General features: G+C 42.8%; 1 protein-coding gene across 1 annotated transcript; it reads right to left on the minus strand.

Moving 5' to 3' along the window:
• Nucleotides 1-463: 463 nt before the first annotated feature.
• YWHAQ (tyrosine 3-monooxygenase/tryptophan 5-monooxygenase activation protein theta) lies at nucleotides 464-22,377 on the minus strand. Its single transcript, XM_050314636.1, has 6 exons — nucleotides 22,221-22,377; nucleotides 20,821-21,205; nucleotides 5,633-5,756; nucleotides 3,053-3,216; nucleotides 2,588-2,683; nucleotides 464-1,534 (listed from the first exon to the last, which is right to left on the minus strand). Exons 2-6 carry the CDS (start codon nucleotides 21,112-21,114, stop codon nucleotides 1,475-1,477), a joined length of 738 nt encoding a protein of 245 aa, XP_050170593.1. The 5' UTR covers nucleotides 21,115-21,205; nucleotides 22,221-22,377; the 3' UTR covers nucleotides 464-1,474.
• Nucleotides 22,378-23,556: the final 1,179 nt, after the last annotated feature.

Genomic DNA, 23,556 nt, shown 5'->3' on the forward strand with positions numbered 1-23,556 from the left:
GAAAGCATATTATGATGTGGCAGCACACAAACTAACATTCTAGAGCCAAACAGATTCCTCTGCATTACTAGACATGTAGCTGGAATGCTGGAATGATGTCCATCAGTGAAAAACATAACAGGAGAACAGAGAGGAGAATTTCAGTAGATTACCAAAAAAAAAAGTGTAATTTAGATGAGAATATGTGCAAGCCAGGAAAGAGTATCAAGAAACTGGCTGTCTTTTCTTAGGTCATTCTTAAGGTGAAGCCATTTCCTCTAGTAGATTTAGTTACTAAGAAGTCCACATGTCAGGTTAACTATGAAAAGTTATCCAGGATATTTTCATAAAATGAGTTCATTTAAGAGCAGACTTTTTAAAAGTATGCAATAAATTTGAGAAAGACATTTCCAGCACAAGATATACTTACATTTAAGTTTAGCCCTTAAGTTATTACATGGAATTGTTACAAGTCAACAGTAGGTGGTTTATAAAATGTAATTTTATTTCATGTTACTTTGCTGTTACAGAGGGCAATAACATTTTCACAAGGCTTTTTTGGGACTACAATCAATGATTAGCAACACACAATAGTGGTCCAAACTCTCTAACAATCACTGGACAAACTTGACACCTTCTCACATGTGCACAAACCTGCATGGAAAAGTACTAAATTTTATACTTGGACATGTGAACTTCAGTTGGTTTTCCCATTCCAGTGTATTAAGAAATGACATGCACTTCAGTCTGCCAAAAAGCACTGCCTGTACTCCAGCAGTAACATGCTGCTTCTAATACATAGTAAAGTGAATACCAGAACTACAAAGGCAGGAGTGTAAGTGAACTTTTATTGGGAAGGGATATCAACTTAAACAGCAGCAACTGAAGATTAAGAGAAGCCCCTGTTTTCGAACACACAAGTTTCTGTATTACATGATACGGGAAGCAACTCAATTTATGATTTTCCAAACTTTAAATGCTCAACTTGATCTGGCCCAGAACTTCCATATTCCTACTGAAATGAATACACAGTAGCATGTGAAAGTCAATTATGGAAAGGAAACCCTGCAGAATAAGAAGGGAATGTGGAGAATTAAATGCTATGTGGAACACTCTTTAGTTGCAATTAACTACATTTTCATATCTTACTGTAATACAAAACACAGTCAACTGGCAGGAACTGGTTCAGATTTGTTTTTAAATACCAGGTACACTTTAGTCCGCTACATAAGTGTCTGGAAGTTACTTATGTTTATATGAAATGAAGCTATTAATACTTTTCTACAGCAGTAACCGCACACCAGGAAGGCCAGGACAAACACAAATCAAGGAATGGAGTTTTCCCAAAGCTGCAGTGTGAAAGGACTATAAATTGATTTCCATACACATGGATGGGTTTTCTTTGCTATAGGAAATCCAAGTGGAGCTATAAGGAATGGAGACGTGTAAAAAGGTTTCTTGAGAAGGAAAGGGAGAATGACACCCCACGTGCAGTTTAGTTTTCTGCACCTTCTGCAGCATCACATTCTTCTCCTGCACTGTCTGATGTCCATAACTAGAAAGAAAAGAGAAATGGTGTCAGTTTTCAGAAGCGCAGCTGGAATTCCAAACAGTGACAACTGGTGACTGTATGGAAACTAACAAATTAGACTTAAGGATCTCTACAAAGTACCAGTGCACTGGCACTGCACAGCCCTGGTTTCCGGTGCTTGCTGGCAGAGAGGTCTGCAAAGAGCTCTCTGTGCCCAGGGCACAACCAGCTATGCCCTCAGGTGGAGGGGCAGAGCAAACTGTTGTGAACGGCTCCAGCTTTTGTGTTTAACAGCGAGCTGTGCCATCGATCCCAGGGCATTCCATAAGCCTGAACAGCAGCTTCACAGGTAACTTCCATTTCAAACACACCAGTCTGAATCCTGGAAGCGTAAATTGCCATTCTGGTTATCGAAGCGAAGTACTTTATACTGCTAACAGACATTTCTAATGACGGAGTATTGCAAAATAATAAATGTTGCTATAATTTTAAATACAGTGAATATCCAGAGAGGATATTGCCTGAAAAATTCTCTTAGTTTCATATTTTAATAGAACCTAGTTGTTCCATTAGACACTTTTCTTAAATAGTTAATCATTAAATAACAAACATCAACTGATTTTATTCTTCATTCACTGAAATTTCAGATCTTTTAAAAGAAAATGAGGACAATGAATAAAGCAAGCTACACTGGATGTACGAGAGGAAAAACTTTTTGTTTTGAGGTACTCATCAAAAAAGTTTGAGGATGAATCCCTGACACAGATTACTGTGGTTTAACTCCTTGCCCCCTCTTGTACGTCAGGTTAGCTGAATGCCCCTTCCCCAGGGGCCATCAAACCAGGAAGAATGTGAGCCACCCAAGCTGTTATTCCAGATTACACAGCATGAACAACGTGTAAGTTGACAGCAACTTACACAACATTAAAACTAAGTTATGAAAAGGTATAGTAGGTAAATAGCCCAGGTCAGTGCTATGTTCTGAACTAGAATGAAATAAGGGCTTTGTTAATCACAAATTCAGTCTAATCAAACACACGGTTACAAAACCAGATAGCACATAAAAAGGCAACTTACTGTTAGGTTGTCTCTAAGCAACTGCATGATGAGAGTACTGTCTTTGTATGAGTCTTCGTTCAGTGTATCAAGTTCTGCAATAGCCTCATCAAATGCCTGGAATAATTAAACCATCTTTAGCCTTTCTATTAACTATCATTAAGCAAGTAGAAGCTAAACCTATCAGCAAAGGTAGCTTATAAAAAAAAGGGTAACATTAGAAGCTAATGACCTGAATTGCTCTATTTGAAACAAAACCATAATAAAGGCATAATAAAAGCTTACCATGTTGCTGAAAATTTAAGTTACACTGTAAATACAGCCTGCTTGAACCTCTTTAATCCCACTAACTATGAGCTTGGAAACTGGAAATTTTAAAATACATAATTTTCTGCATAAACTCTAGGAAACAATAATTCATACTGTTTTAAGCATAAACTCTCTTCTACTGTCCCTGCAGTCATATAAAAAAGAAAACAAACTTACTGTCTTTGCCAGTGTGCAGGCAAGCTCAGGATTGTTGAGAATCTCATAATAAAATACAGAGAAGTTAAGAGCTAGACCCAAGCGAATGGGATGTGTTGGCTGCATCTCCTTCTTGCTGATATCAAATGCCTCCTGATAAGCTCCCTGTGAGTTTTCTATTGTTTCTGTAAAAGAATGACAAACTTTAAGTGTTTGGGGAGTTTGTTTTGGTTTATTTTTTTTCCCAAGACATGATCATTTAAAGTACTCCATTAGTAGGAGACTGAACTGCTCTTAGCAAAACACTGCACTTACTTTAATCAGGCAATGATTTTACACCCATTTTACATAGAGCTGCTGAAACACAAGAAGCAAATTAAGCTACTACAGAGCAAAGCTATTCAAGTGACAGATAAAGACAGAACCTGGTAAATACAAATAACCAAGATTGCTGTATTTCCTCGGTGCCCTTTGATATTTCAGGTGGGAAAAAAAAAACATTTGTGCATTACTTTTCTTAGAGAACTCCTACTTCATTCCTTGCATGTGATGGACATGCTCACGTGAGTTGGGTGTGCAGAGTAAAGAAGGCTACTGTGTGTGAAGCATGACTTCTTGAGGAAGTTTGGAAAGCATGTATGGCATGTTCCTGAAAAAATGAAAGTCTGCCTCCAAAAATGGGGTGTAGAGGTCAAGATAAAAAACCCTGAGGCTGTGCCCAAAATAACTGTGATAAATACCACAGAGAAAAGAGGTTACCAGGCCAGAGAGTACTGTAGGAGTGATATAGTCTATTCCAGATTCAATTCCATAGGAAACCAAAGGGCCAATAGCCACCCTAAACATTTTGCATAAAGGAAGGAGATTGCAGGAAAAGAAAGGTATTGTCAGCTCAAAATAGAGCTCTCTGGAGGAGCTAATGCTGCAACTGCTCTAGAAAATGCTGGTAAAAGAGTTTGGAAAGTAAAATCTAATAAGTATTCTAAAGAGTCAAAACAGATTTGGGTTTTCCTGTATTTACACTGTAATGAGTGCTAATGGACTATTAATTTGTTGAGAACAGGTGAAAAAAAGGCAAAAAACCCCCAGCAAATCCAGGAAATAAATTACCTTGTCAGTACATAAAATATATTTGAAGCTGAGAAAATAAACAGATGCTTAGAGACAGAACATCAGAAAAGCTTAAAGTGAAACTCCTTGAAGTTTGCAAGAAGTCAAGCACAAAACGTCTGCATGGTGATACACAAGCTGTAACTTCCCAGCTAAACACCACCACCATCTGCTAGTGAGGTTATATCAATCAATCTCTCTCCCACTGTAAGCACCCATATCAGCGTGCATGTCATTTAAATGCAATCATTTTAGCCAAGAAAAGGTGGTATTTCTCTGCTCAGACAAGCCCAGATTTGTAACTGTTGCTTGAGATACAAAATATAAATCAGTCAAACTTTGTGAAAGCCAAAGACAGGTTTTCTCTGCTACTCTTGGACCTTCTGTTGCCATTTGAATCAGGTTAAGCATTTCTGAATGCAACTCATTAATGCAAAGACTTTTACTCCATTTTGTATATTTTTATCTTTCATCTTAAATGCTCCTACAATACAAGGAGACCAATGAAGCCTTTGTTTAAGTGACATCAGCCCTGTCCTCCCGCTTTGCAATGGGATCAGTTTCAACCGGCCAAGGCTGTGAGACCCTCCAATGCCCAATCCCAGGGGACAGTCCCTGCAGTGCTCCACCTGCTCCAACAATCCCTCTCCTTTGTGTCACAGCATTACTCCAGGACTAATTTTAGTTTGTTATGTAGAAATGCATCCCTGGCTAATGCCACACCAAGTGTTTTTAACATCATAACAGTATCTGGGCACCCTGCAAGACAGTTCTAATAATTAATTCAATACATCCTCCAAATAGAGAATTAAAGTCTTCCCTAGGAAAGGCTCCTGACGTACTTACAACTACCCATGTTCTAATATCTAGGAATGTTCTACATTCTCAGGATGCCCAGTATCAAGTGGCAGTTTCCAAGCCTTTCCTGCTGTATCCAAAAGGACAAACTAAAATTACAGAGACAGCATCATCTCCATGAAAGTCAGTTATTTCAGAGTGCAGCTCATGCTTTTTGGCTAGTGTACCGACCTAGTGATTCTGTTGCTTCTTTATAAATTTAGGTGACTACAATGAAGACTGCTTCACAGCGACATGGTTAAAATTTGTGGATCAACAGGACTCCATTATAGAGCACAAAATCTTACAGAGATCTGTTTACTCTCCCCCACCAAGTGTATTTTAGCAAAGAATTACAAAGAACATTAAATATGTTAGCACACCTTCAACCACATTGTTTTGCAGAAGCTTTGAATAAGCACTATGGAAAAACAGTCAGAAATTTCAGAAAGATGACAGAACACCAGCTTAAACTCCCTGGCATACTACGATTAAGATCTATTCAGAGTGTCACTCTCTGTGTGTATGAACACTGGAGATTTCCAGCTGAAACTCAGCTAACTCAGTGAATCCAGAGTCTGTACATCTACTGTTCCTTTGCCCACAGAGCAGAGTTCCTACGCTGTGAAAAACTTGAGACCACAAGGTACTTACGTTTCCTGTCATCACCACAGGCAACTTCAGCAAGGTATCGGAAGTAGTCTCCCTTCATCTTCAGGTAGAATACCTTGCTCTCTGGATTGGTTGCATTAGCTATTAAATATTTGTCCAACAGCTCCTGAAACAACAACACAATAGACATTGACATATGGCAAACACCCTTGCAACTAAGGTCAATCTTCTCTCCAAGAAGTCTGAATGGACTCCAGTGATTGATACAAGGCAAAAGGGAGTTTTAAGAGCATCTTTTAGACAGAGGCACACTAATTTCAACAAACTGTGTAAAGGTATAAAGCTAGAGACGACATTAAGGTGAACAATCAACCATCTGATCAGACTGCAAAAAACATAACAAGACAAGGTTTACCTGGAGTACAGTTTCAGAACCAAGTTTAGTTTCAGGATGCGCACTTCGCGTTTCAGAAACATTGCAAATGAGTAAGCTTTTACTGGAAAAATGAAACACTACACAGAAAGTTTCAAAGATACATATAAATAAGACTTTATTTCCACTTCACAGGAAAAAACCCAACTCTATTTTTTACGTAAACTTCAGTTATTAGACTTGTGATAAGGAATCTCCAGCCCACCTTCCACAGAGAGTCAAGGATTCAAACCCATCCCGTTGGCAGCCAGCTTCAAACTGCACCAGCTCTCTGCAAGGCTGTAAAATAACAAAATAACACCTCCTCCAGCACAGCAGGGAGGCATCCCTCATATCTGCACCGCTGCTGCCTGGAATGGCAGGAGCTACACAGTCCTCTCCAGCACACCCTGAGCTATGCTAACATCACTTCCCTTGCTCACAGCTCTCCTCATCACCAGAAAGGTTTGTAAGGCTCCAGCAAGAGAAGGTAAGTCTCTCTCCAAGGCTGCAAGGTAGGAACTCCTAGTCCTTCCAAGGTAGGGGTGAAGGCAAAGGAGAGATGAGGTACAGGACTCTTCCCCAGCATAGAGGGCAGTTCTGGGAACTGACAAGGAGGGGGGCAGCTTCTGGCTGACCCTGTCCCGAAACCCAACTCTTTACCACAACCACCCACGTTCTCCAGAGCTGACAAAAGATGCAAGTTCCCAAAGACTCAAGGAAACCCTGCAATACTCAGAGCAGCATTGCACTAGAAATTTTAGTGATAAAGATCTACATTCACTTATTTGGAAAGTAAACAGGTCATAAAAGGATCAGAAAGTTTCCACAGCTTACAGCTGGCTAATTAATTATGATTTTTGCTACAAGAACATGTATCCAAATTCTTGAGGCAGCTACAAAGGAAACGTTTAAGGAACTGTAAGCTTTCAGCATAAAAATCCTTAGCACTTTAATTGGCTACTATAGCACTATAATCAAAACAACCTAATTTCAAACACAAGCCTATGCACACCACCACACCATTACTACTTCCTTTAATAATCAATGGAAGCAGAACAGTCCAGCTGAAAGCATTTACTCACTCCAAGCCCATTCAAGGTGTTGGTGACTATTTTAAACTGACCCTTGCAACAGGGAACTTCCAACTGGGTGAAGAAAGCACTTTTGCATCCACACAGTATATATCCCATGGATGTAACACTGCACACAGCACCCAGACAAGCTCCCCCAGAGATCCCCATGGAGGCATTTAGGAACAGTACAGTTACAACTACCCTTGACACCACCCTAGAGAAAACAGCTGGACAGTAAGACGATACCAAGCCTGACATACCCTTGGCACCTACCAAATCAGATAGACATTTTTAGGAGTTTCTCTAAGGCTATAAAACCACTGCCAAAGCCTAGACACTGGCTTGTTTGGCAAAGGGATAAGTGAGAAATTTGTGTAGCAGTTTAACACAGTCAAGTAAGTATGCAAGGGCTTGAGCAAGCATATAGAAACAATAAAGCTCACTGGTGTTATGGAAAATGCAGCCAAAACCTTAGGTATGTTTCAAAACAAAAGGTAAGAGGTAGTAGGCAGACGGGTAGTACAACCCCATATTAATACTGTTACTGTGCATGAGTCATTCCACATTAGAATGAGTTATTCCCACCCTACAGCTTTTTGCAATGAAAAAACCTTCACATTTTGGCTCACTGTTTTCCTGATGCCTTTCTCCTACGACAATGTCCATGTCAGCCATAAAAGCACAACAGTACACAAACCAGTTTCAGAGTCTCAGAGGCAACAACCCAATAACCTCAAGTCTAACATCAAAGTTTGACTTTACAAGAAGGTGCCCAGAATGATGAAATGTGACAAAATACAACTATGTCTAGAAAGGCTCCTTAAATGCCTCACGTTTGAACCTCCGAAGGCCATCCTACAGCTGGGACTGTGTTAAGCAGCAGAGACATGATTCATCCGTGTGCTCAGACTAGCTATGAAAAACCACACCACAGAGCAAGGAGCACTGACCAGACAAGCAGGAAAGATACTGTGTGGCATTTTAAACGAGGCATTGGCAAAACTGTATCCTTGATTCATTTTTTAAATGCTGAAATAAAATTTTTCAAGATATTACAAATACATTGACAAGGGAACAAACAGGCATTTTTCTTTTATGACTTCCAAACCAAAAAAATTATTGTAAACTTAGCATCACAAAAACTATTACTGATCTTACTGCAAAATTCTGTTTTTGGAGGCAGCTCTCGCACCAGAGTACTGTGCATAACTGATCTGGCTTGGTTATGACTTAAAAATACTAAAACCTTGGAATCTGATGTACACTGAAGAACATTTACAGGAGTTTTACCATGTCCAATTTAATCTGAACCAGAAACCTAGAGCAGTAATGTCCACTTTTCCCCCTCCCAGATGGAGTAGGCCACACACTTCTTCCAGGAACACAGAAGGATCTTGCCATGGTCCCAGCCCTACCACAAACAAGCATCACTGCAGCCTGTGTGTCAGTGCACCCTGAATGCTGACTTCACTAAGCAGGTCTGAAAAACAGTGGTTCTGTGCAGATTTCTCAGAAACTTGTACAAAATGTGGATGGTGAGAGTGAACTGTAGTTTTTCAGACAGCAGAGTGGGTTATTTCCTAGGCACTCCTTACATGGAGGAGCTGAGCTGCTCAGCAGCTCCCACTCCCAGTTCATCTTGAGTGCCTCCTAATCCTTACACAACACATGGTAAGAGACCTGTGCCTCTATCAGCCAGCGTGGAACATCCTCGTTCTGGACTTTACACATCCGGTTTTGGTTTTTTAACAGCCTTAGACAGAACAAGATCTCATTTATGAATCACACAAGTTAGAAGAGAATCCAAACAGACTTTGAGTGAAGCTAATTATTTATCAGGCCAGGCTTTATCTTTCAAATCAATAATGTATTTGGTGTATTTTGTGAGCCATTCATGTCAGGCTATCATCATCATTTCCTGGAAGGCACCTTCATCTAACAGACAAAATGTTGGCGGGGCAGTGAGAGCAGACAGCACAATAAGCCAAATGATTTACTTTACAATGTTGTGAGTCACGAATAGCCAGGAAAACTCAAGATTTCCTACATCTGTTCCCTTATCTTCCCCCACTTGGGCTTTTTTACCTTTCCACCAGACAGCAATCAGCCAGGAATCCTTATTTTAAACATCAGCTGATATTAAGTAAAATGAACACAGGCAGCTAAAGCAATGAAGTAGACCTCAGAAAACCTTGAAATTTTTGTGATAACTTACCTAGGGAGGGACAAGCACTGCCACAGGTATGTCTGTGAGATGAGGTCAGTCAATACAGTAGATTGCCATCCATGTTCACATACTGCAAACCCACCCATCCCTTTTATGTATTAAAATACAGCTGCCACCATGGTTTAAGAACTGCAACTGTTCCCATCACCAAGCCCTCAACAACCAGCAATAATGTGCTCTCCAACACCAAACAAACCTCAGACGTTGCCCTGAAAGCCATGCCATGTTCAAGCTGCTGCCCTGCCCTGTTGGGGGGTGACTCTCAGAACCCACAAGCACTACAAAAACACAGGAATCAAAGTTCTCTCTCAGGCCAGACCCTTCATGTCCCACTGCAGTTGAACTACAAGAGGTTTGCAGTGTGACAGTCTGGGTTGGTAGCTGCTGCTCCTTCCCCCACACTGACATGTTATTCCCAAGTGGTATGCTGGTCCTCCTACACCGTGACAGGATTTCCCCACCCTACTTCTCAATAGTGCTGCTCATCCATCTCAGTTTATTTCTACCTTCACAATGTGCTAACACTCTTGTCATTGTAACAGCATCATAGTCTCATATATGATATTCTTTTCCCCTCCTACAGAAAGCAGGCTTATTTATCAGTTATAGAGATGCCAGCAACAAAGGACCACTGACCCCTGGAACAGATCCCCAGCTGCCTGAAGAAGCCATGGGGAGCAGGCTAGGAGCCTGGCAGCAATCTACTTCTTCCTCCTTTAAAGCTGAAAATAATTTTCTTTTCCTTTTTCTCTCCATTGGCAGACTTATTCCTCTACATGCCAAATGAAAGTTCCATTTCAATGGCCTTTCTGGATCCTTCTCCAGTTCTATTCTTGTTCTTTCCCAACTGAGTAAATGTCCTCTCTCAGTCCTTTTCCCTTCTGTTTAGGCAGGATCAAGGACTGAACAAGTGGTGCTCATTGACCACTGCAATTAACCTGAGCCAGAAATACTAAGTCAATACATCTGCTCTCATCACTTCCCTATTACTTCACCTTCATGAAAAGGAAGCCCTGCAGGAGTATGTCAGCCATACCGTTACTTGAACAAAGCAGCTCCTTCACACTTATTTGTGGTGTGTGCATCCAGCCAGCCTCTCCTTACAATCCTCTGCACACACCTCCCCTGCAATTCATGTTCCAGTCCCACTCCACATATGCTTTCTGCTGTTTTCAGGGCAACACCGTCTTTAAAAAGCTAACATCAAAACAGCAAGTCCCATCACCCTCTCCCCATCTAAGCATATTTTAAAGGGCAAGAATGATTGAGACATTAACTTCAACCACAGTGTACACTACTTTCTGTACAACCATGGGGTAGGTACAAGTGGCAGAAAAATACCACTGCTATCTGATGTGTACTGTTGGCTCTTCCCACATATCCTGCTACAAAAAAGTCTCAATAGCAAAAATTAATTGGGGAAAAAAAAAAATCTTGAATACCAAACTGACCTTTTAGCTGCCTGCAGCAGTTGTGCCATTTAGAATTGGGACTTCAGTAAGAAAAGCAAAAACATGAGTAGAAGTCCCCTTACATATTCCAGTACTACTAGCTAATGGATTATTCTTCACACTTAACTGTTCAATACCAAAGGATGAGCATGAACCAGGTCAGCTCCAGAGATTATTCACTCACCACAAGTAGTTTGAGGCCAATTTTCGAAACAAGTTAATGGTACCATGTGCTTAGGTACTGACAGAAGTTCTCACTGTAGTATAGTGACGTAACCCAAAATATTTACAATGCCACCATCACTCAGATGTCAACACCTACCACATGTTTGGGTCACATCACCAGCACCAAGTTATTTAATGTTATGTTATTAAAGGACTGAGGTACCTTGTCATTTGCATTTCTCACCCAGTACAGTTTATCATTTACTTTTGCTCCACCAGAAGGAAAAAAGACAATGTAAAAGCACCATCAGAAGCAGCAACGCTTTCCAAAAGTCTGCCTCTGTAAATATAAACTGGTTAAGCCACTGCATTGTAGTTAGCAAAGAGGAGTGTGTCAAGGTCCAAAATGGCTGGCAGAGAGTTTTTTAAATTAAGTCTATGTTATATAAAATTTGATTTTCAAGTGAGACTTTTTTCAGCAATATTCTTGAGCTTAAGGCCCATATATCTTACTTCAAGTTGTTTAAAACACCTTATTTCGACACCACCTTCATCCTTTAGGTATATAATTTTAAACGCTATTTCTAAAAGGGAACATACCAACAATTTGTGGGAAGTATTTCATATTTGCAAGTTTTAGTAACTTTAGACAGTATCTTTCACTGGACTTGAATTTACATGAGACAGAAAACATCTAGAGAAAACATAATCCAATAGTATAAAGCTTTTTTTTTTAAACAGAAGAACAAACCAATAAATATCAATGCATATAATGTTAAAATTATATTCCTCCTCACTGCATAATGGAAAAAGTTTAACTATATGGAAAAAAAAAAAAAGAAACCAGGTTGATTTTCTGCTCAGCAGCTCTTTGCTGTCCAAGTTTTCTCAGACCTGCCAGCAGAGGAGGTGCTACCATTCCACAGGGTATGATTATCACAGGTCCTACAGGAACTAGACTAAGTTTTATTGTTGTTTCCTAGATGTTCCTTTCCCTTCCTGACCCAACACAGAATGTTCCCTCTTTGGAGCCCTAAAGTGCTTGGGGTTTTTTTTCCCCTTAGGTTTTTTTTTAGGGTTGTTGTTATTTTGTTGGGTTTTTTGTTTTGTTTTTTAGGGAGCACTGAAGCTCACCACCAGAACAGATGTTACCTGGGTGATAGCAAGTAACTGGCTACTTAACATTGTACCACACACTGGCCAAACCCCACAGAACCAAAAAGTCATGTGCAAGTGAAGAAACTGTTTCGAAATAAACTTATTTTGAGACAAGGTTCCTTAAAAAAAATGCACACACACAGAGTGCAACTCAACACTTCTTTTAGCAAGTTAACTCACCACCCTGAACACTGATTCAACATCGGAGTCTCATCCAGATGAGCAGCTTGCATCCCACAGGCACACTGTGTGAAGTGTGTGAGGCTACGTAAATTCAGCCACGGTTGCAGATGCAAAATACCTGGAAACATTATTCAGTCTCAAGTATTTCTGAGGTTCATTGAGACCCAATATGAGAAAAACATCTACAAGTAGCATACAGTGAAATGGTTTCCACCCTAACTGCAGTCAAAAAGCAAAGACAAAAGTTGGTGAGGTAGCTCAGACCAACATATTCCCTTAATATAACTTAAATGTGAATTTAAACATATCAAACGTTCTGAAGTGTCTGACAGCACAGATGATCCGTGTGGGCTCAGACCTTTCAATAAAGCTTCTATTCAAAAATTATTGCCTGTTTTAATCGTCTAACAAATTGGTATTTAAGACTTCTTGACTATTTCAAGTATAATCAGTCATTCCAAAGTCCACAGTATGACTCACTGCAGCCTAGGTGTGTTTTAACATTCAGCAGTTGTTTTCTAGACAGGAAAGGGAGAGTCCCCTGCTGCAACAGTAAGATCACTTTCCACAGTGTAATTTCAGTGGAAGTAAGTTCTTCATCCTTCAGGATTCAAGCTCTGTGCATCAACTCCTTTTGGGAGAACATTAAGTAATTTTCATACAGACCTCTTAAGACTAACAGTGTGTCAGTTTACGTATTGAGGAAAATATGTGTGCACCTTTCCAGCAATGGCATGGCCTTGAGATGACCCAACAAAGCACTGCTGAAAGCAGAGACAAACGCACCTGACGTGGAACCGGAGAGGGTGACCTAATTTGTCTTTTCCATTTGGTTCCGTGTCTTTGTCTACACAGTTTTAAAAACTGGCAGTCAATACTTAGGACTGGCCCTGAATGAAGTATCTGGAATCCCACTTAACAAATGCACTGTAAGCCTGAGCTATAGCATGTCTGCCCATGCTATTCCCACCTGGGCCTGAGATTAATTTAATCTAGAATTTATACCCACTGCTTACATTTCTCCTAAAACAAGAAGTTAGAAAGTTCTGTGGTCCCCAGAGAACTATGTAAGCCAGGAACTAGAATGTGTGGAAATGCAAGTTCTCCTTTCTATAGATTTGCAGACAAAATGAACAATCCAGTCAAAGTCAAACAATTATTCAAGTTTTTAAGGAAGAGCCTAAAGTTTTCCAGTTTTCCCCCATGAAATGCAGAAAAGAGTCTTAAAAAAAAAAGTCATTCCCCTTTTCAACAATTACAGATTTTTCACTAAGTAATGGCCATACAACACTGCCAAAAGCCTACAGGAAAATTTTCTTGATAACTGAGATTTATCTCAAATTGATTCTAACATTCTTCTATGATTGCATTTCTCATATTTTTAATTCCTCAAAATACTTCAAGTGTTCTCCTCTTACAGATATTGTAGGCATCAAAATTTTCCCTTCAGAATCCTGACCATCTAAAAGCTTCTTCCACCATCCTCCCTTTGTGACCTTCCACAATATGACAGACAGCAACTGAAAAGTCCAAATTCTCACTTAAAAATACTTCTATGCTTTGCAGCTACAGAAGTCCAAAGGTATGAATGATTGAATAACTGAGGTATATCTAGACTAACAATACTTAAAGTGAACAAACAGCACACAGGAGTTACGTGGGCTGTATAGGAACGTATGTTCCCTTACGCAAAGTACTGATTTTTAAAACTATTCTTTCATATAATAAACAACTCTGAAGACCCTAAATTTTTTACTTGCTTCAGCTCTGCTCTCTGTTTGGGAGCCCTTGATCAGAGGCTTCGGATCGCTGAAATTCAAAATGATTATCAAGAGATGCACTTTCTTCCCATCACTTAGAGCAGCTGGAAAAGCCTTTTGCATTGTCCATCTTCACCTCAAAGGAAACCCAGCAATATGTTATTTCATTCAGTCTACTATGAGTGTGCCAGTATTCTGTTATTCCCCAAAGAAGACAACCTACAACGATGAAGTCTAATCTTTAGGTCAGAAAAACTAGAAGGCAACATTTGATAACCTGGTTACAACCATTTCTCACAGCAAGCGAGCCCTGACGTTTTGCTAAGGCCTCGCTATCTACTTTTATTAAAAACCATTTCTGCTTATGAGAATTTTTCAAAATGTATTCAACTTCAGAACAAAACTTCCTGAAGAAGTCTTACCCAGGAAATATGTGTCTGTCAGTCAGGTAAGAGTGTATATGGTGTATTTAGAAAACTTATTATCAGAGCAAATGGAAATTTTTCTGTTTTCAGAGCCTAACATCACTCCTACATGCAACTACTTCAGTGAATGGATCATACAAATTAAAGGACAGAATAAAGAGTAATAGAGCAAGTAATAAACCTTTATCAATGTTAGAAACCAGTAAATCATACCCTTGATCCCTTTAACAAATTTCAAGAAAGGCATGAGCAAAATTGTGGCTAATTCAGGACTTCCAGTTCTTAGGTCTTCACATCTGATGTTCTGGTGGGTGCACAGACCACAGGACGTGAAACTCTGCACTTAAATTATTTTTACTGCTTCCTGTAAGTGCCCAGCTCACTCAAACTGGGCACTGGTACACATTCAGATATACAGGATGAATTAGCAAGTGATAAGCTTACAAATCAGCAGTGTGTTCAGCTGAAGTACTCTGACGTTTATTCCAGCTTCCTGGGAAGCGGAATGGATGAGGAGAAACTTGTAAACACCTGTCCAGTGAACCTGGTGGAGCTATTCTGATTAAGTACCACAAATGCAGTGCTCAAAAACAGTCTTACTTACCTTACCTGTCTGTGACAAAATTAGGTTCAAGTTTATTGAAAAGTACAAAACCATTTAAACACAAACAGCACATAACACCTAGGAGCAATAGACTTATCATTCTCAAAGACCAGGAGCATAAAACTAAATATGAAAAAACTGATTAAATAAGCATCTTCACCTACCGTTCTTACAAAGTACATCTGTGCACTTTTACCAGCCTTCCCCCTGACTCTCAAAATCAGGCATCCCCCATTACTGAAAACAGAAGATCAAGCTGCTGTGTCTGTACAGAAGCTGGTACAATCTACTGCTTTAATAACGTGCTAAACAACCCCAGTTTGTGCCATCATAAAGAAATCAATTGTTAATAACCTTCAAGCTCAAGTGTGTTCTTTCCTCATCAAGTTCTCTCTGATATACAGCCTTCTATGTTTTACTTCAAAAAGGCACCTACCAGATTAGCATCTAAGGTAGTAGCAAAGCCTGTGAGACAACTGTCTAGCAGGTAAGCATGAGTGATTTACAAAATCTGTTAAGAGGTTCACGGCATTAGCAGACAAACAGAATTTGTGGTTTTGTTGTTCTACTTAGTGAGCACATGCTACTTTCTCAGGGTCACCAAACCAGCAAACGTCCTCCAAGAAATTTAGTCATTCTGCATAGCATACAGCTGCAGGGGGAGGGGCAGTAAGAAATGACTGCATGGGATGGAGGCTTCAACTTCCATCAGAATTCCTTGAACTATTATTAGCTGGATTCTTAACAATTTTGGGTCTGTTCAAGAACCTCAGTGCATTGTAGGCTTTGTTTCTGTAAGCATCAGTCCTTTCTCAGGATTCCATTTTCCTTGCACAAAAGTAAGTACTTCAGCAGCAGAGTCACTGAAGGACAGTGTAAGACAAGGTACAGCTATGGATAAGTCAAGTTCAGATCATGAATTTCAGTTTCAAGCATATTAAGCTGGAAAAGATGCACCCATTAAAGTTCCACAATTCTTATCACAAATGTGTTGATGGTTGCTAGAAGTTGTGCTGAGAACACAAAGGAAAATCAACTCCCTCTCCACAGATCAAAAAAGATTATTTATTCCCAATCAAACATTCCCTTTACATTTACTCCACAATTCTAGACTTGCCAAGAAGTAATATACCCAACCTAAGGTCTGGCTTTCATGTAGTGGACAGTCCTTTTAATCAGTCACTCAAAAAGGATGAGTCCATAGCGGTTACTTTTTTACCTTTTTTAAGTTAAAGCAACACCTGAAACACTGTTCAAACCATGACTAGGACAACTAAGTCCAAAAGTAGTGTTAAGTGATTAGCATGCCTGACCTTCAAAATAAAACTTCATCCTACATAGTTCCCTGTATTAAAAGACTGTATGTAATATCCTTTTACTCAGTTTCACCTCTACAACACCACACATTTTTGTACAAACTCTGTCCACTGAAAATGGGAAAGCAGAGACAAAGGATTCCCAAGAGACAAAACTCTGGTAAATTGTTCATATAGTAGCACCAACCTGATACCTACTGAATCTGCCAAATTTCTGCATGTGTAATAAAAAAATAAAGATCTCACTTTTCCATAAGCCAAAGGAAGCAGTAGGGAAAAAGCAGGGCTAAAGTCAAAGCTTATTCATTATCGGACATCAGATATTTTAGCTGACATGAGGAATCTATTTGCTGCGGCAAGAATATACCAACTTCATTTTCAATGGAGCCATGAACTTGTGGTGTTGAAAAATACCTGCTTTGACCATTACTTTTTAGTATGGGGATTTTTGGTTTTTGTGATTAAATTTAGATCTACAAAATGGATAATAATTAGAAGAGGACACAGATTATGTTTTTTTTCCTCATTCTTATTAGCTTTTATTGTTTCTTAATTATGCAAAGCAGTAGTAGGAACAACATTGCAACCTTGGGGGGGAGGGAGGGAGGGAGGAAGGAAGGAAAGCAGAACTGGCAAGAGCAACACACCAGTACATGCTTTCACCAATTAACACTGCAATCTCACAGCAGATCAAACATTTACAAGCAATCTCTCAGCCTGAAGACAGTACAAATGGAGATAATATACACCTTATAGCTCACGACTATTTCATTGCAGGCACTGCCGCAGGGTGCTGAAAAGAATCAATAGCACCAGTAATGTTTCTTTCCTTCACTTGTACAAGTTCACAATGCCCTTGCTCACTTCTACAGAAAGTGGCCAACTTGGCCCTGACACAGTGCGATGTATAAATGTTTACAGAGGTCACTGTAAAACTGTTGCTTTGTAACAACTGAAAAACAACGTAACTTTTCTACACAAAAATTTTAAAGAATCTTAAACACTAAAGTTTCAGCTAGAGACAAGAGAAGTAAATAACCAATGAGATACTGCTGTTTCCAAGCCCTAATGATTTTAGCTGTTGCATCTTCACGTTTTAAACTGTGGCCGTTATCAAATCTCATCTCTGTTGCTCTGTGAAGAGATCCAACAATCAGGACCTAGAAACTGAACACATGCAGAGCACTACCAAACCCAGGTGGAAAAATCCTCAAGCTGCACGTGGAGAACATTTCCAGGCAAGGGCTGGTGCCCTCCCTTCCTTATGCTACTTCTCCCTGAAGAACAAAGCTTGAATGCAACACGAATCATCACCATGCAATTGATTGAGGCTCTCAGAAAACACACCAGTTTAATCTGCTTCCCCAGAAAGGTTCCAATTCAAAAACTACCCTTTTTTAAAATCTAATGTCACTAGAAGCAGTGTGCATACAATGAAGTAGGTCTTATATTGTATCTTCCATCTCAAAGTTTCAGATCTGATTTCACTAATTATGTCAAAGTTGCTGCTGCATCCATCCCTTCTACTTTTCTAGTATCTGTCTTGAAATCACTCAAGAGGGTGGAAAGAAACATGAACTTTGTGCTCAGAGAGTATATGAAACAATATAGTTCAACTTTACCCTGGAAAAAGTTAAGTTGCCAACCTGTTTCTTTATTTGAGAAGACAGTTGCAAGAACAACTTTAACTATGAGTCATAAGGGGTGATTCAATATTAATTCTCTATATTACCAAATAATTAGTCAATCAATACAGGGACTTCAATAAAATCTCCTCATGTACCTTTCAAATAAAACACTTGTGCAAGCTGTTTGACAGTCATACCATTTCTCCAAGAGCTACTCTCACCTGAAAGACCAGTCATAGAATTAACAGTTAAAAAGCATTCAGATAACACCTACTCCTACTTGCAAGACAGGCAGTTACAGAATGACAGTTAAATAATTGGTAAAAGTTTTATTTTTATGTATGTATCTATCTATATACAGATATCTCATCACAACTTTGAATGTTCGTATTCTAGTGTTGATTAAATTTAAGCTTTTTATCAAACCATGCCCTGAAACAATGCCTTACCTAACTGGCATTTTCTACAGGAAAAAAAATAACTACAGATTCACCATTGCTGTCTTTTTAATGAAAAAAGAAATCAAAAAACAACAAAACCACACAAAAAAACCAAACCAGTATTTTTAATGCTAGCACAAGTATTTCTAAATGAAGATCTAGAAACATGCTATACCAGTAATAAAAAAAACCTTTTGAAAAAACTGTTAGTAGTATGACTAACAGCAGTCACACTCCACCCAACACACCCACCCTTGCTAAATCTAAATACTCCAGATGACAAGCAACCTTTCCATACTACTTGCCAGCAGTTGTTTCAGTTTAGCCGTCTTCCTATAATTAAAAAAGCATCTCAGATTCAATTTAAGAGATCTGAAAAAGGCTACAAGCAGTTACCATAGTATTAGTACAGAAGACATTATCATTCAAAGGAGGAGCCAAAACCATTTTGTGTCTCAGCTTTAGAAAACCCATCCTTTGTTAACGCCTGCTCATGAGTTCCAACCTCTTGGATGCTGACTCATGGATCACAGGAGTGGTAGATAGAGGAGTTAAGGGAGGGAACAGAACAGAACTGCACATGGCCCTCAAAGAAAGAGTAAAAAAGGGAAGGCTTGCAGTAGATAGCTGACATCTCCTACCAAAGAAGGCACACCTTTGCAGCAGGACAGGACAGGAAAAGCATGCTCAGCTGTAGGTTTCAGTCTTCACTACTTCCTGCAGCCTTCCATGCTGGAAAGGGAGAGCTGCCAACCAGGCCATTGCTGAGAACAGAGAAAGACTAGAATGCAGTGAAAAATTCATCTAGCACAGCAAGAGCTCGCTTTCCATACATCAGAGGTTTGCGTTAGCATGGCTACCAGGATACCTGCTGGCCACCACTGGACGTGGGTGGAATAATTTTGGTATAGACACTGTGAAGTGGTTCACAGCCTCTCCCTGTGGAAGCACAAGCCCCTTGTCAAGATAGCACAGCAACCAGTATGAGATTTTATGCATCACCTTCTCATAGGAACTAGGAGGACAAAGGGAGACTAAGAAGTCTGAGGAGTGAGCTTTATGTGGAGGTCCCAAGAAGTTAGTTTTGAAGTGGGGCACTGGTAAAGGAGAGCAAAAGGGTGACAACAGTACAGATGCTGGCAAATCATCACACAGGTTCTAGAGAAACTCTTGTCACAGGAAACAGGAATCCTACACAAGTCACATCATTTACACAAAGGCGAAAGTTTTACAATTTAACTACATCTGTAACTGCCTAAATAGCTCCTTTGGAAAGCACAGACTCTTAAATATGTTAAGGAATCAACTGATTCATAAAGCTAACAAATTTCAAAATTATTTTCAGGAAAAGGTAAATCTGACTGATTTAGGAAAAAAGAAAGAACAAACCTAGGTGGTAGCACACAAGGAAGCATACAGGTATTTTCTGCACAATCCAAAGTACTCCCTTGTACGTGAGCCAGAACACTTAATCAAGAAGCAAATTCAGTTACTTCCAAACCAGTCACCTTTAAATTCATGTCTCCTAAACCAATGTAGGAGAAATTTACCTCCAAGTTGTTTATTTCCTTATAGACTTGCTTCTTCCTATTCTCACATTAGCAATACCAGACACCAAAAAAAAAAAAAGTAACTAAGAGGAGTAAATAAACCACTGAAGATTATCTGCCACACAATTACTATTGCATTGCACACATGCAGCTTCCTGCAGCCATAACTCCCAGATCATGTAGAACAGGGTCCAGCAGCCTCCATACTGATGACACGTCTCTCTAGCTCCCACTACAGTGCAGTACAGTTTTCTTATCAAGAGCATTTGGAATTCTGCTTGCACAGAAATATGTTTTTGGGCTTTGATACTGGCTTGATGGCTCAAGCATGTCTTTACAAAATAGTTTTACGTTATTCCAAAATTACTGCAAATTCATCTTAAAGATACCCCTGAGAAGTTGAATCTAACCAAAGCCAATTTCTACATCTCTCTCCTTCCCATCTTCAATACACTTCACTTACAAAACCATATTTTATGTTAAAAATTTCCTTCACACAAGGCTAAGTTCCTTGTTACCTCTGCAACTATTTGGGGAAATACTGCATATGAATCACTCCATCCAAAGATGTAACTCACAGACACTCAAAATTGAGTATCTCAAATACCTCTACACATATAGGGCTCATAGCACAGTGCAGATGATCACCCTCATCACAGTGACCCACATAATGGTTGTAAAGTTACTGCACTAACTCCCCTCACCTCAGCGTAACTCTTTGCATGATATGCCCCAGCCGAGACACCAGTCCCTCCCCCAGTACAGCAGCACCCATAAATACTGCATTTCTTTCTCTTAAACAACAAAGAAGAAAAAAAAGAAAGTCCCCACTTACCAGCACCGTGGTGCAGATGGACCTGAGCTCAGACTCCACCTTCTCCCGATAGTCCTTGATAAGCTGCATCTTCTTGTCGCTGGTGTCTGTCTTCTGCTCGATGCTGGAGATGACCCTCCAGGCCGAGCGCCGCCCCCCCACCACGTTCTTGTAGGCCACGGAGAGCAGGTTGCGCTCCTCGTTGGACAGCTCGGCGCCCTGCTCCGTTACCGCCTTCATGCAGGTGGCCATGTCGTCGTAGCGCTCGGCCTGCTCAGCCAGCTTGGCTTTCTGGATCAACTCGGTTTTATCCATGGTGGCTGGCAATGGGACAAGAGCAGTGTGGGAGCAGGAGCAGGAGAAGCTGGGGATGTCACACTACCAACACGAGAACGCGTCTCAAAACCTGGCAGAAGAAGACAATAACTATGATGCCGGGATGAAATACCACCGAAGGCGATCCTGCGGCACCCCTCGCAACCCACCAAAAACCGAGGATCGCTTCGAGCCTTGCCTCCCCTTCCCCATCTACAGGTGCTTCTCCTGGAGAGACGCGCTGCAGCATCCAGCCCTCCCACGCAGGGCTACGGGGAGCGGAACTGGTCCCAAGGGTCCACCCCTGGGGAAACCACGACCTAGAAACCCAGACGGGGAAGGCACGCTCCGTACCAGCCAAGGGACGACAGCCTGCCGACAGGACACTGGAAATAGCTGGTTTTCCATCAGAAACTCCTTACCCCGCTTTTCCTCTCTGCCTCACGTGAGCACATTAAGATGCTGCCTAACAGGGACACGAGGAAGGACTGACCCCTCGTCACCACCCAGCCCGGGGCCATCGCCCAAATCCCGGCCCCGTGTGCCACCAGCGCCGCGGGCGAGCGCCGGAGCCGGGCAGACAAGAACATCGGCACTGGCGGGAAAAAAATACATAATAAAAGCAGCGAGACGTGCTCGTCCCCGGGGGAGCACGGCAGGGGTTAAACCACCGCGGGACCCGCCTCCCTCGGGGCGAGCGAGGCCGGGGCGGGGGCCCGGGATGTTTCGCCTCCCCCCGGCGGGGCGCGGCGGGCCCGGGCCTCCCGCCTGCCCCGGCGGCCGCACCGCCGACCCCGGCCCAGCGGGGGCCCCGCGCAGCCAGAGGGGAGCGCGGAAGCTGCCGGTGCGCGGCAGCGGGTGCGGCTCCGGCCCCAGCGGCCGCGTCCTCAAGGGCCGGCAGGGGGAGCGGGGCGGCCGGCGGGGCCCCCGCGGCGGTGGGGCGGGAAGAGGAAGCGGTGGCGGGTGCGAAATGGCGGCGCTTGCTGCGCCTCCCGCTCCCCGGGGCCGCCGAGCGCTCCACGCCGCGATCACAAAATGGAGGACGCCGGCGGGAGGAGGCGGCGGAGGGGGGCCCACGCCGCCGCCGGCCGCGGCGCCGCGCTCACCTGTGTCGGCCGGGCTGTGGGGCCGGGCCGCGCCCGGTCGGTGCCGCGCTCGGGGCTGTGGCGGAGAGAAAGAGCCGCTCCCGTCTCGGCCGAGCCAGCGCTGAAGGGCGTTGGCGCGCGCACCGACCCGCTGCGCGGCCCGCGCCCACGTGGCCAATCGCGGCCCGGCCTGGGCGCTCGGCCCCGCCCCCCGCGGCCCGCCGGCCAATGGGAGCGGAGCGCGCCGCCGCGGGGGCGAGCGCGGGCAGGGCGCGAGCGCGGCCGGGCCCGTGGGCTGCGGCTGGGGCCACGGGGTTTCCTCCAATGAGATCCAGGGTGGCGTGACGTCACTGTCGCCATGGTGACGCCGCTACACCCCCACCCCCATCGCTCCCCGTGCCCTCCCCGCCGCTCCCCCGGCACCGGGAATGGGAACGGGAATGGGAACGGGAACGGGAACGGGGGAGGCGGTAGCGGGGGGAACGGAGCTCCCGGGGGGAGGCCCCGGCCGAGGCGGTGCCCGCGCGGCGGCGGGGCGGGGGGGCGAGGCGGTGCCCGCACCCCGCGGCCGCTGTTCCGCCCGCGGCGGCCGCGCCCTCGAGCCGGCGCTCCCGCAGCGCCCGGGGCGGGAGATCCCGCAGGAGCGGGCGGCAGGGACGGCCCTGCCTCGCTGCCCCTGCGGCGGCTCGGGCGGGGCACGGCCGGGAGCGGCCCCAAGGCCCTTCCGGAGCCGGGCCGGGCAAAGTCCGGGCGCTGCCGCCGCCGGGGACCGAGGGAGTGGCGGGGTCCGTACAGACACAGCGGGGCTTCGTATTCCCGAGCTCATGTTCCTGAGGCCCCACGCAAAGGGAGGCAGCATTTCCTATAATCAGCTATCAACGGATTTGGTTGGTTTCCTCATCTTGATTTCACCTTAATTCTGAAGAGGTCAGAGCATGTTATGACATACAATAGCAGCGTGTTATGGATAAAGGTGAGGCACCTATTGCCATATGTGTGGCCGAGTGGACGCATGACTTTTTGTGCACTCACACAGTCCAAGCCCCAGAGGATGTGTAAGGACACGGTGGGTTTGTGCTGGTTGTCCTGACATGCAGGTTCCAGGCGTGGATCAAACGCATCTGGTGTATCAGGGCTCAGGCGAGTTCAGGTTCACCAGTGTTTGTGCAGTGCCGACTCTGCGTGAAGTGATGAGATGTCTCACCTTTGGTTTCAGCATCACCAAATATAGTCACGCTGAGGAACTTCAGCATCCAGATGGGATGATGAATTCTCTGAATCAACCTCAGGATGTTGCTGTCTCAACTCATAAAGCTCTTGGGCTGTGTTTGGTCTAGGAGTGGGACTATGTACATGG

The sequence above is a fragment of the Myiozetetes cayanensis genome, unplaced genomic scaffold, assembly GCF_022539395.1.
Source record: "Myiozetetes cayanensis isolate MyiCay16 unplaced genomic scaffold, myiCay2020 scf2-11, whole genome shotgun sequence".
In the NCBI taxonomy this organism is placed as follows: Eukaryota; Metazoa; Chordata; class Aves; order Passeriformes; family Tyrannidae; genus Myiozetetes; species Myiozetetes cayanensis.